The sequence below is a fragment of the Bos grunniens genome, chromosome 15 (genome assembly GCF_055505025.1).
Source record: "Bos grunniens cultivar Pamir isolate PY7600 chromosome 15, Bosgru_T2T1.0, whole genome shotgun sequence".
Taxonomy (NCBI): domain Eukaryota; kingdom Metazoa; phylum Chordata; class Mammalia; order Artiodactyla; family Bovidae; genus Bos; species Bos grunniens.
Genome location: NC_141179.1, coordinates 43,692,456 through 43,706,395, shown reverse-complemented (window position 1 = coordinate 43,706,395; position 13,940 = coordinate 43,692,456). Strand labels below are relative to the sequence as shown.

Here is a 13,940-nt window from a genome sequence, read left to right as displayed (position 1 = left end):
CTCTATCAGAAGCAGTGAGGAAAGGGAGAGGGTTAGTGTCATTGACCTATTATCAGTAAGACCTTTATCACTTTAAATTACTATTTAATGTTTTTACAAAATATGCATAAAAATAGACATTTGGTTTTGCTTTTATAACATTGTTTCTAAATCAGTGTTTACTTTGTGCCAAGAAATAGCCTAGTTCTCAAATTTCTTGTTTTTATGGAAACCTGCTGAGCATATATGTATGCATAGTCAAGGGACTTGTAGCCCCCAAAGATAAGAATGACAACTAGCCTTGCATGCACTGATATATCTCTCTGTCTTCCCAGTTTCAGCTTTGCTGTGGTCAGGGTCCCTATTCCTAAGTGGCTCTGAAAGGTATATGGAGGTTTGACTCATGTCGCTTGCTATGATGAGCCACTCTTCCTCTTGAACTAATTGAAAGTTGGAGGGAAGGAAGGATGGCTGAGGGAGGCTTTTCTGCTTTCTGTAGGATCACTGGATGTGTTATTGAATTGCCTCAGAACATTGAGGGAAGAAGCAAGATGAACATGATCTTAAGTAGTGTATGTTTTTATAGTTGATATCATTTTGAAATTGTATGAAGTTGAAATTTTTTGCTTGTGCTAATTTATTGGCTTTAATCTTTTGTTTCTAGATGGAAAACTCATAGATGGTCAGGTCATTCAGTTGGAGGATGGTTCTGCTGCCTATGTTCAACATGTACCCATACCTAAAACTAGTAAGTATTTGATACTCTCCTTCCTGATTCTCATACTTCAGTATTTTCTGCCTCCAGCTGCCTCTTACTACTTTAACTTGGTCCTGATCTCTAGTCTTCCTTCTGAAAGGAGAGATGGGTAGATGTCAAAGAGAGGATCTAAAGACTATTTTAACTTGAGACTTTCTCTCAGACATAATAGAAAAGAAGTTACTAGACTGTACTCTGGAGATAAATGGGCAACAGTTTTAAGTGAATATTTCTATTAGTTGAGCTAAATCCTACATGTCTTCTTATTTTTTCTTTTTTATCCCTTCTTTCAATTCTCCTTTTCCCCTGGTATATATTTCTCAGGTATTGTAAATATCTTTTTACCTTTAAACACTTATTCAGAGCAGCTTTGCTGAAATTATTTATATTCAAGTATCCTTAAAGCAAGCGTAGGTTTGTATGATGTATTTAATGGTTTATTGACCCTGTTGCTGCTGAACTATCAGCATATACTTGGATAACGTGGGATCTAAATGTAAGCATTGTTTTTGAGCAGGGGACAGTTTGCGTTTAGAGGATGGGCAAGCAGTGCAGTTAGAAGATGGAACGACAGCATTTATTCACCATACCTCCAAAGGTAAATTAGCTCTGAACATTTGAATAAAACAAGGGAGAAGTGGGGTGTGGGAAAAATAAGACCTTTATTTAGTTGCTGAAATGGTGTTATGTAAAAGAAGAATTCTTCTCTCAAATATAAGATGGCAGATTTTGGCACAATCTAATATAACTCTCATAATGGTCCAGTAGCAGTTTGGATTAGCAAAAACCCTGATTCCTAGAAAGACTTCAAATAGAGGCTGCTTTTAAAATATGAAATTAAAACACTTGAAAGCTAAATTGTGGATTTTTTTTCCTTTTAAATGTACTGTCTTTAGCAAGGTCCTTTGCCCCTTGGGTTGGTCCTTAAAACTAAATAAAAATTTTAAAATTATCTAAAGTAAATATGGCAAAATGTTCATGAGTATTAACTTTCTGTAGGGGAGACCAGAGGATTGAGGTGAAATGCATAGGAGCAATGAGCACAGCTCTGCAGCCAGACTATCTGGGTTCCAGTCTGGATCTGCTGTCTTTTAGCTGTGTGCCCTTGAGCAAATTATTTACCCTTCTTGTACTTCAGTTTCATCATCTGAAATGAAAATTATAATATATACCCCCATCATAGGGTAGTTGTAAGGACAAAATATACAAACATCTAAAGCACTTGGAACAATATTTGTCACCAAGTAAATGCTCAATAAATATTAGTTATTGTCATTATTTTATAAAATATTTTATTATAGAATGATTGTAAATGTTTTAAAAACTGTTTAGTTGTGAAATCAACGAAAGAAACTTTTAAAAATTTAGAATATTTTAATTTGTAAGTAAATTTATTAAAGTTGAGGAAAAGTAAATTCTGACTTTTTTTTTCTTTAGCAGTGGAAGTTGATCACAGGTAATTGGTTAGATTTATTATTTAACAATGCTGTGTGCATCTTGGAATGGTTATTTAGAGGGAAAAAAACATGGAGTCATACTGACAAGTTCAGATCCTAGTTTCTCTGCATAATGCTTTTAACTGTTAATTGTTATTTTTTTATTTCCTGGGTCTTAAGAAAGTATCTTTACTTCCTCAAGCCTCAGTTTGCCATTTGTACAATAGGGTGATAAGTATACCCACCTTAGAGAATAATTGTGAAGATTGAGTGAAATACACACATAAAGCACATGGGCCCTGCTCATAGTAGCTGCTCAATAAAACTTCATTCCCTGCTTCCTTTAAACATGTAATTGTTTATCACACTACTTTTAATTTAATGCCATTCTCTTCCACTCCCTCAGATAGTTATGACCAGAGTGCATTACAGGCAGTTCAGTTGGAAGATGGCACCACAGCTTACATCCACCATGCAGTGCAAGTCCCACAGTCTGACACCATCTTGGCAATTCAAGCTGATGGGACAGTGGCAGGTCTGCACACTGGGGATGCCGCCATTGACCCCGACACCATCAGTGCTTTGGAACAGTACGCAGCAAAGGTATAGCATTTTACGATGTCAAGAACATCCCAGGTAGAGCTTCTTTTGTTGTTGTTCAGTCACTAAGTCATGTCCAACTCTGCAACCCCATGGACTGCAGCACATCAGGCTTCGCTGTCCTTCACCATCTGGAGTTTGCTCAAATTCACGTCCATTGAGTCAGTGATGCCATCCAACCATTTCATCCTCTGTTGCCCCCTTCTCCTCCTGCCCTCAATTTTTCCCAGCATCGGGATCTTTTCCAGTCAGTCGACTCTTCATATCAGTTGGTCAAAGTACTGGAGCTTCAGCTTCTTTATCTTTCTTTAAAAGAAAAAAAATAAGAAACTAGAAATCTCAAAGTCAAAATGAGACAGCATCAAAGAGAAGGTCAGCATTTATCCTAAAAGAAATGAAGGGTAGAAAGAAATATTTGAATAAAAATAAAGGAATGAAGTAAGAGCTTATAGAAGGGAAGTGGGTAGCAGGTAATTCATACACAAAAAAATCCAAGGATGAGTGCCATAAAAGAAACAATGAGGTATATAGATGGAATTGCTTATGAATTATGAAGTAGACATTAGAGATTGGAAAAGGTGAAGAAACATCTTAAGTTTTACATCAGAAGGGCTGTGATTTCTCCCTGCATTGAAATTATATCATTTATATAGTTTAAAAGCCCCCCCTAATTTTTATCATGAAAATTTTCAAACATACGCAAAAATAAATAAGAATCCCCATGTACTTATCTCCCAGCCTAAACAGTTATCAATATGTAAAAATTTTTTTAACTTTATTTTATTCTTATAGGTGTCCATTGATGGAAGTGAAGGTGTAACAGGTTCAGGAATAATTGGAGAAAATGAGCAAGAGAAAAAAATGCAGGTGTGTAAGGCTACTTTTTTATATTTGAATCTCTTTCTCTCAGCATGTCTGGACCCTTCTAGGGATGAAAGCAAGAATTGGGAACTTACTATCTCTTTAGGGAAATTTTTACCAGTGAAGAAAAACAGTGTGCCTTCAGCAGCAGCTTTCTCCAGCTACCTCAGGTCTCAGAATTCATGATCTGGTTGAAAGTGGCACTAAAGAAGTAGAAATATCACAGAAATCCAGATGAAGCCTGTGTTCTGGAGTCCAAGGCAGTTTTGGAGACCAGGTGGTCTTCTGTCTGCCCCACCCATGGCAGTCTGTGAATCCTTTTTCTGGGCTTTCACCCTTACTGTGATTAAACTTTGCTACTTTGGTTGTTATGTCTTTTTGTTTCTTTTGCTTATAATTGATTCCTTCAGTACTTCCCTTTTCAACTTCTAGAGAGAGGGTCCAGCCTAGCTAATTATCATTGTTCCTTCTGGTCAAAGCTGTTTCTACCTCTTCTACCATATACCTTCCTGGGCTGCAGATGGCCACGGGTCAGCTGCCCTTGATTCAGATGCTCACCTTGGGTCCAGTCATTGGCTGTCCCTTAACAAGCTAATAGCCTAGAGCAGCAGTCAGTGCCTCCACAAGTACTGTAGTTAAGTACAGAGTAGTCACAGAAGCATTTTGGAAGCCCTACTGAACTGAACAAGTCAAAATTCAAGATTAGGTTTTGAATTTATGTGAACACATAAATGTATTTGTTTGAGGGTAGGTGTTTGTGTGAGTGGGCGTTCTTGGAGTTTATATAATCATTGTAGTGTATTCTTGCTTTAATGCTGCTCCTTTTTGTTCTTAGCGATTAGTTCTAATGTTCTGTTGACTGTTTCTTCATAGCAGATTTTTTTTTTCATTCTTCCAAGAGTTTTTATCGTATTTAATTCCTAAAGTTATTGCTTCAGGACCACACTTGTTAAAAATTTACTTATTTATTTTTGGTTGCTCTGGGTCTTCATTGCTGCACTTGGGCTTTCACAAGTTGCAGTGAGCGGGGCCTACTCTGTCGCGGTGCACAGGCTTCTCATTGTGGTGGCTTCTTCTGTTGCGGAACACGGGCTCGAGGTGATTGGGCTTCGGGAGTTGCAGCATGTGGGCTTCAGTAGTCACGTCACAGGCTCAGTAGTTGTGAGGGCCACACTTTTTAACTTGAGCATGTTGTTGCTACTGACCATGGGAAATGTAGCTAGTCACAACTGGCATGTGCTATGAGTCTAAAATAATGCCAGATTTCAAAGACTTCTAATGAAAAAAGAATGTAAAATATCTCTTAATAATGTCTCCTATTGACAACATGTTGAAATGATAGTATTTTGGATATATTAGATACAATAATTACTAAAATTAATTTCACCTATTTTCACTTTTAAATGTAGTTACTAGAACATTTTAAATTATATATTTGGTTTGTAGTTGTGACTCATATGTCTGTTAAGAGCTGGACAAGAAGTTTCTGAATCTTCCATCCTCTAAAATAATTGTGTCCCATAGTTGAGGTTGAGGGCCAAGTACATGGTATTAAAAGGTCAAAATGTCCTATAGCCACTCTGCCAGAGTTGCTTAAGAGGTTGTAACTCTGTGCCTGGCTGAACTTTAAAGAGGTCTGTACCTAACACAATAAATTTTTTTTTATAGTCTTGTTTTAAAGCTTTAGTTTTTTTTTAAATTGTGATGTTTATAGTGTAGAGCTTTTTCTTTCACCTATAGCATAAGCATACTTGTTGTGCTGCTGAGCTGACCTCTTACTTGAAATCAGATTTCATAGGACAGCAAAGACCTAGAGTATTAAAAGCATGTACCCTCAAGGGAAGGTGGTTTTGCCCCTGGGGGACGTTTGGCAGTGTCTGAAGACAGTTTTGGTTGTTACAGGTATTGGGCATCTGCTGGGTAGATGTCCTGCAAGGCATAGGACAGCCCACCTCAATAAAGAATTGTTCTATTCACAGTGTCAGTAGAACTCCATGTGAAAACACTCATCTATTTAAAGATGTCCACGTGTTCAGTTGTAAGAACTGTAAGGATGATGGGATGTATGTGTTTTGAGGAGGCTGTAACTGTTGTGATTACCCTCATGATGCACCACCCTTAGTTAAGCAGAAAACAGTATGGTATTAAAGTAGCATGTGATTTGTAAAAAAAAAAAAAAGTCTGAGTCAAGCTTCCATCCAGCTGTGTAGTAGCTGTGTGACTGTGAGCAAATGACTTAATTTTTTTGTATCTGAGATTTCTTATTAGCTAAATGAGAATAATAGCCTTTGTTTTACTCATCTCATAGGGTTGCTGCTGCTAAGTCACCTCAGTCGTGTCCGACTCTGTGTGACCCCATAGACGGCAGCCCACCAGGCTCCCCCGTCCCTGGGATTCTCCAGGCAAGAACACTGGAGTGGGTTGCCATTTCTTTCTCCAATGCATGAAAGTGAAAAATGAAAGTGAAGTTGCTCAGTCATGACCGACTCCTAGTGACCCCATGGACTGCAGCCTACCAGGCTCCTCCGTCCATGGGATTTTCCAGGCAAGAGTACTGGAGTGGGGTGCCATTGCCTTCTCCGAGTTTCATTTGATTAGTATTTTAGGTAATACATAAGAACATAATTTGTATATGTGTAAGCATTATACAACATTGTTGATGCCTTTACATGTTCTATAAGAACCCAAGGCCCTTGTTCATGGTTTCCATCAGTTTTGACTTCATTAAAAACCAGTTTTATTTATATTGGAGATCAAAGTCCTTTGGCTTGACAACTTTTTGTTTGTTTTAAGCTACACCATGGAATTTGTGGAATCTTAGTTCCCTACCAGGGATTGAACCCAGGGCCCCTGCAGTGAGAGAGCCAAGTCCTAACCACTAGACTGCCAGGAAATTCCCTGACTTGGCGGTTTTAATCAATCAAAGCTCTAATAACTAGTTAACACAAAAGGCCCATCAATCTAGCTCTTGAAAAAAAGAGATATGTTGTCAGAAGAATGTATCTTATAAGAAACTAAGAATTGGAACTGCTGAACAGCTATACTTCACAGGAATCAGAGTTGCAAAGGAATCAGGACTGGAGGCTGATGTCAGTCCTCCTTTTTCCTTCTTCTGCCCTCTTCCATGGTATCTCTGCTCCCTTCTTTTCTCTGCAGACAGGCTTCCTCTGCATCTTCATTGAGTGTGCATTTGGTTTCACCATAGCCATGCTTTCTCAGGTTTACTGCCCACAAGCAAGTCAAGATTTCCCTGGAGAATTTGTGGACTCAGCTTGACTTTTTAAGCCAGGCCATGTAAGTTATACCTCATTGGTCAGTCTTAGGTATGCCATCTTCCGTGATTATTAAGGTCTATGGCTAGGGTGGCAGACTCTCCCAGAACATGGGTTGGATAATTATCGCAAAACTCATTTAGTATAGACAGTTTGAATGTGGATCACATTTCATATATAGTTTCTGGGGAGTTCCCTGGTGGTCCAGTGGTTAAGACTCCGCACTTTCAGGGCAAGGGCACAGAAGTGATTCCTGGTTGGGAAACTAAGATCCCATATGCTGTGCAGGGCAGCCAAAAAAAAAATGTATGTTCAGTACTTTTGTCTAGCTATGTGATCTTGAGCAAGTGAACCTTGCTTTTCTTAGGCTCTTTTTTTCATTCCTAAAGGAATGTATTAGATCACTGGTTATTAATCACAGGCCAGCATGAGTTTGAGCTGTGGGACTTTTGCAAAATAACCCAAGACTAACTTCCAGAGATTCTATTGGTAGGTCTGGGATGGAACCCAGGATTTAAAAATATATATATTATTTTTAGTGGGTTTTTTTTTTTAAATCAGAGACATATAAAGAAAAAAAAAACCCAAAAGACCATATCTTACTCTACAGATAGCTATTGTATACTTTTTTTTTAAGTAATCATGGTTTCATGTTTATATTTAGATATCTAAAAATAAAGAGACATAAAAATAAAAAGTGAAGGACCTGGATAAACAAGGTCCTGCTTTAGCATGGGGAACTATGTTCATTATCCTGTGATAAATCATAATCGAAAAAAAAATATATATAGATATAGGGTTGGCCAGAAAGTTCGTTCAGGTTTTTAGTTACAGTGTTTGGAAAAAACTGAACAAGCTTTTTGGCTAACCCAAAGGTATAACTGAATCCTTTTGCTGTACAGCAGAAATTAATGCAGCATTGTAAATCAACTGTCCTTCAATAAATTTTTTTAAAAACTGAAGGACCACTACCTTGTAGTATTCATTGTATAAAACCAGTGAAGATTTTTTTTGTTTTTTTAAAGTCTTCCTGTCAATGCTGACATGTCCCACGGTTCCCTAAAGGTCCCTCTGTTGCCATACTTCTAGTATTCCTTTCTTGAAAGAGAACATACTTTAAAAAATATTTCCGGTTGCTTTCATTTTGTTCTCCCAAGGAATATATTTACATCATAATATGCAAGTTTATATACAGCAAAAAATAAAAACTGTATCTGCCGTGTGCATCAGGGCATTATTGTAAATTGGATTTTACTGAACGAGGCAGCAAAAGGTACCAGTTATCCTCTGTCCTATGTCTATCACTCTCCAACTACATAAACTCTGCTGGCCCCAGCCAGAATGCGTTTATCTGATTTACACTGTGTAAATGAATGCTGTGTGAGATTTCATCTGACCAAGGAGTTTGACTCCTTAAAAAAATGTTTAAGAAAGGAAAAATACCACTGGTTTCACATAATATGTTCCTTTTAAAAACTTATTTATTACTTTACAGTGTTATATTGGTTTCTTCCATACATCAACATGAATCAGCCATAATATGTTCTTTACACAGATAAGCAAATAGGCCCTACATAACTTGCACAAGGTCACATAGTGAATTTATGATAGAGCTGAGGTTATCTCTTAATTCTCAGAACATACATTAAGCATAAAATAGTAATGAAGTCATTTTCTGTAAATGGTTTTAGAAGCTAATTAGTATTCACTGATAATAGCTTCTAAATGGCCCTTGACTCATTTCCCTTGTGATAACACATCAGGTGGTTTTTCTTTTTACAAGGACCACTTAAATACCTAAGCCTAGTTTATTAATTTAGCTTTTGAATTTTGAATTCTGTCCATTTTTGTCCTTGAAATATCCGCAGAATCATTAGTCAGTTGTCCTGGGTTGGTTTTCGTCACTCCATGGTTCCGATTATACAAACTGCGTTGGTCTCCTCGCCTCTTTTGTCTTTCACTGCGTTGTGCACCATTGCCAGTTTTCTCCTTTGAAACGCAGAACTGATCTTGGTCAATCCCTTGCTTTAAACTTTTTAGTATCTTTTACTTTGATTATCTAGGTTTGCACTTCAGAATGACACCTAAAACTCTTCCCAAATGTGGGCCTAAACTTCCCTTTCTTTTTTATGGTATTAATTCTATTATATAGATATAATATTCTTATATTAAGTTTCCATTTCTTCCAGACACACTTTCATACTTTTGGTGAAACTATTCCTACTGCCTGGACTGCTCTGCCCACCCCTCTTTTTCAACCTCCAGATTTTTTCTGTAGACAGCTTTCCCTAACCTATAGTTCTCCCAACTTTTAAATTTTGTCCCTCTAGAACTTTACGTGGACTGCCGTGATAGCAATTATTATATTCTATTATTGTCCTTCATTTATAGGACAGTTTAACTAGCTAGACTGAGAGCTCTACCAAGGCAGGGGCCATATCATTTACTGTTGTTGAAGTAGGTACTTAACCAGTCATTTGTCAAACATTTATTATTTCAGAACTTCTGCCATGGTGGAGTCAGAGGTGGGTGGAAAGGGAAATTAGTATGGAAATAGGATAAAAGAGAGTGGTAGACATAAAGCAAGTTCCAAAAAGAATAAAATAGTTTGAGAACTGAAAAGATAAATGTTGATTGGGATTGAGAGATAAAGGGTTTTATAAGGAAACATTTCCAGTAAAAAAAGGAGAGGCTTCCCATTCCATTCAAACATTCTATACATGGAGATAAAAAAGGTTTTTTGACTGTGTGTCCCTTGGCTATTTGGAGATTTTTCCAGGTGTTGTTGAGTCTCTGAGTCATGTCTAACTCTTTGCAACCCCATGGAATATAGCCAACCAGTCTTCTCTGTCTATGGAATTCTCCAGGCAAAAATACTGGAGTGGGTTGCCATTCTCCAGGAGATCTTCCTGACCCCGGGATTGAACCCGAGTTTCCTGCTTGGCAGGCAGATTCTTTACCACCGAGCCACCTAGGAAGTCCATTGTATGTTATATTGCATTGCTATTTCAGTGGTTTTCTTTTAAGAGGTTCCTTTTGCTAGTTGGTGTTGCTATGGGTACTCATCCTACTGTATTTTGCAAGAATGCCTTTATGCTGGGTCTGTTTTGGATAATTAGAGCTACTAGTGGAAATAGTTCTGTTGCAAATAGTGCTTACTAATAATTCTCATAATATGTCAATGTTAGTGACTTCAGTTGGTTTAGAAATAAGAAATTCTGTTACCAGCCTCACTTCTGCCATGCTGACAGAGACTTGGAGTTCTCAGTAGTTCTTCCAAAACTGGAGCTTCTGCCCCTTATGTCACCACCCCTGAGCTGTGGATGTTAGGATAAGAGCAGAAACAAGTACATTTTTGGAAAACATTTTGAATCCTCCTAACAGGTTTTAAGTTCAGTCTTAACTTCATTGTTTTGGCTTAATTAAATTAAATGCCAAACCTCTGATAATCTGTTTCATGCCAGAATTAAAACTTGTCCTAGGAGAGAATAACAGAACAGATTCAGGTGTGGGCCTTTCCTGAATAAAGTGCTGCCACCACCTGGTCTGAAGGTGTGGGCTGTTGGGCTTAATCTTTCAGACCTGGGAGATGATAAACTTGGTACTTTTAGAAAGGAAGAGAAGGAAACAGCAAGAACTCTCTTCTCATGATTTGGAGTCCCATGTACAATTAATTTCTGCCTTTAGAATTTGTGTAAAGCTTAATTCCAGTTCTGCTAAAATAAAACTTACACACTAATATATATATAATATATATATATTTTAAAAATGCTAAATAGAAACAAACCAAGATATTAACAGTTATTTTTTGCATGCTGGAATTACAGCTCACTTGAACTTTTCTCTTTACTCTTTGCTGTGGTAACCAAATTCGCCCAATGTATGTGTTACTGTTATAATCAGAAAAAATAATAGTGAAATTTTAAAAATAATAGTTACTTTTTAAGGGATTCATAGAAACTCTTCTGGTTCTTGCAAATAAGAGAAATTTTCTTATTCAAATTACCATTTATTTCCTTTTAATTTTACTAATATATATTTCACGTACTATACAGTTCACCAGTTTAACGTGTGCAACTCAGTGGTTTTAGTAGATTCACAGAGATGAACAGTGATCACCACAGTTTTAATTCTAGAACTTTTTTAACACCTCCCAAAAGATTTTTAGTTCCTTTGAATTATGCTCATATAGTTAGTGGTATAAACCCTTTACCTAGCACTGTGAGTAATGACCGGAGAAGGCAATGGCACCCCACTCCAGTACTCTTGCCTGGAAAATCCCATGGATGGAGGAGCCTGGTGGGCTGCAGTCCATGGGGTCGCAAAGAGTCGGACACGACTGAGAGACTTCACTTTCACTTTTCACTTTCATGCATTGGAGAAGGAGATGGCAACCCACCTCAGTGTTCTTGCCTGGGGAATCCCAGGGATGTCGGAGCCTGGTGGGCTGCCGTCTATGGGGTCGCAAAGAGTCGGACATGACTGAAGCGACTTAGCAGCAGCAGCAGCAGTGAGGTATGATGGCATATATGATATAGATTTTGACATTGAGGAACTGCTAGGCTAATAGGGAAGAAAAGGAAATACAAATTCTTTAAAATAAGACAGTAGCGACTCACGGCGGCCACAGCGCAGATTCGACTTCACTCGCTGGCAGTTCGCTCCGTGCCCTCTGCAACCATGTCTGACAAACCGATATGGCTGAGATTGAGAAGTTCGATAAGTCGAAATTGAAGAAAACGGAAACGCAAGAGAAAAATCCACTGCCTTGGAAAGAAACGATTGAACAGGAGAAGCAAGCAGGCGAGTCGTAATGAAGCGTGCGCCGCCAGTATGCACTGTACATTCCACAGCATTGCCTTCTTATTTTACTTCTTTTAGCTGTTTAACTTTGTAAGATGCAAAGAGGTTGGATCGAATTTAAATGACTGTGCTACCCCTTTTCACATCAAAGAATGGAGAACTACTGACAACGTAGGCTGCGCCTGCCTCTCCCATCTGCCTGTGTGGCTGGCAGGGAAGGAAAAGAACTTGCATGTTGGTGAAGGAGGAAGCTGGGTGGGACGACAGTGAAATCTAGAGTAAAAAGCTGGTCCAAGGTGTTCTGCGGGCTGTAAAATGCAGTTTAATCAGAGTGCCATTTTTTTTTGTTGTTCAAATGATTTTAATTATTGGAATGCACAATTTTTTTATTATGCAAATAAAAAGTTTTAAAACCTGAAAAAAACAAAACAAAACAAAAGACAGTAGCATCAAGTGCCAAGTCCATGATACAAACTAAATATTACAGAGATGCTGAGGATTTGAAGAATCTGCTCTGTTTGGAATGATGAGAACAGGCATCATGAATTTAGAAGGATGGAATTTCCTAGGCAGAGAAGATGTGGAATTATATCTTTTTTTTTTGTAAAGATACTTTCAATCTTCACCCATTTGGAAGTGTGTCCGTATTTTATCTAGATGTTTTAACATAAGCCTGTCTTTACTTAGAAAACTGCCCTGCAACATTTATTAATATACCACAATACATGAACATAGATAATTACTAGCTTGTAATTCAGCAATGACACTGAGATCTACTGCTTGTTTTTCCTTTTTTTCCCCCTGATTATTTATTTATTTATTTATTTTTTATTGAAGGATAATTACTTTACAGAACTTTGCTGTTTTCTGTCAAACCTCAACATGAATCAGCCATAGGTATCCATGTATCCCCTCCCTTTTGAGCCTCCCTCGCATCTCCCTCCCCATCCCACCCAGAGCTCTAGGTTGCCAGAGCCCCTGTTTGAGTTTCCTGAGCCATACAGCAGCAAATTCCCATTGGCTATCTATTTTACACATGGTAATGTAAGTTTCCATGTTACTCTTCCCATACATCTCACCCTCTCCTTCCCTTTCCCACTGCTTGTTTTTTAATTGATTTAACAGTTACAAGGAAAAGCCTAAGACAGACTCTGTATAGCCATCCATGTCCGTTTTGTAAAGACCGTACCACACCTTCTGTACTGTTATCCTCTAATGCGGGGCTCTCTCTGTCCCCCCAACCCTTGTAGCTCCTCCACACTCCCACCCCCCAACCCTCACCTCCCACCCGCCACCATTTAAGTGTGTATTGCTGTAGTGGATCATTGCTCAGAATGAAGAAGACCTGCCATTCCCACTTAGAATGATGAGGACCTGACCATTCCCAAAGTTTAGACAGCTCCATTCCAAAACAGCAGAATGATTTTTAAAAGTTGTTTTGTCCCTTACAGTATGGTAAATAAATTTTTTTAATTATCTACCCTAGAAAACTTTATTTGATGTAAATATATCCTGTGAATAAATGAAATATATTAAATCAGAGTGTTGTGCAGATTTTTAAAAATATCTAGGTGAAACCTGAAGATGGAGGGAACACATTATTTAGAAGCTTAAATATTTAGCAATATAAATAAAATTAATTTTTATTAGTTCTGATACCAGAATCAGATTCCATGAAGCATATTCATTTCCTTCGACACAGGGTTTATAAATATTAAAAAAAGAAAAAAGAATAGGAATAAAAAGCACCAGGCAATTGAAAATATGGAATTTTTATTTACCAAAAACTCCATGTTGATGTGCAAGTGATAGGGGGTGTGACAGAACCTCTTTTGGAACCGAGAGTTCTCTTTAATAGAAACAAAGAGATTCTAATAGCTCTTTGAAAAAAGGCCAGTAGAGTCATCTGTTTCACTTTGTTGTGTCTTTTATTTTCAGATTTTTCTGTCAGCTTTTAGCATCTGTTGTATCTCATCAGTCATGATGATATTTGCTCCATTATTTTGAAATCTTTACAATATAAAACAGCCTTTGCAGAGTTATTTTTGAGCCAAATACGACAATCTGCATAGATAGGATGTGGCAGCACCGTCACTACATGCCCACAAAGTAGAAAGTCATGTCTTCAGGTTTCATGGTAACTTAATTTCTAAAATAGGTCATCATCTTTAAAAAACCTCTGTGGCAATTTAGTTGCGAAGTTGTATCTGACTCTTAACAACCCTGTGGACT

General features: G+C 37.8%; 2 protein-coding genes across 9 annotated transcripts in view; both read left to right on the top strand.

Moving 5' to 3' along the window:
- The window catches only part of ZNF143 (zinc finger protein 143), a 67,185-nt gene that overhangs the window by 19,301 nt on the left and 33,944 nt on the right, over positions 1 to 13,940 (top strand). For 7 of the 8 annotated variants that reach the window (XM_086340112.1, XM_086340105.1, XM_086340107.1 and 4 more), the window contains 4 exons: positions 644 to 727; positions 1,251 to 1,334; positions 2,579 to 2,775; positions 3,565 to 3,639. In XM_086340112.1, the coding sequence (XP_086196238.1) occupies positions 644 to 727; positions 1,251 to 1,334; positions 2,579 to 2,775; positions 3,565 to 3,639 (440 nt within the window). The remainder of the gene's footprint in view (positions 1 to 643; positions 728 to 1,250; positions 1,335 to 2,578; positions 2,776 to 3,564; positions 3,640 to 13,940) is intronic. The other variant, XM_086340106.1, reaches the window with a different exon arrangement.
- Positions 11,559 to 11,954, top strand: LOC147357761 (thymosin beta-4-like). The gene has a single exon (XM_086340114.1). It carries the CDS (start codon positions 11,603 to 11,605, stop codon positions 11,717 to 11,719), a length of 117 nt encoding a protein of 38 aa, XP_086196240.1. The 5' UTR covers positions 11,559 to 11,602; the 3' UTR covers positions 11,720 to 11,954.

Excerpts from the sequence above, each read along its gene's own strand:
- LOC147357761 (XM_086340114.1), top strand. The coding sequence starts at position 11,603 with ATGGCTGAGATTGAGAAGTTCGATAAGTCGAAATTGAAGAAAACGGAA.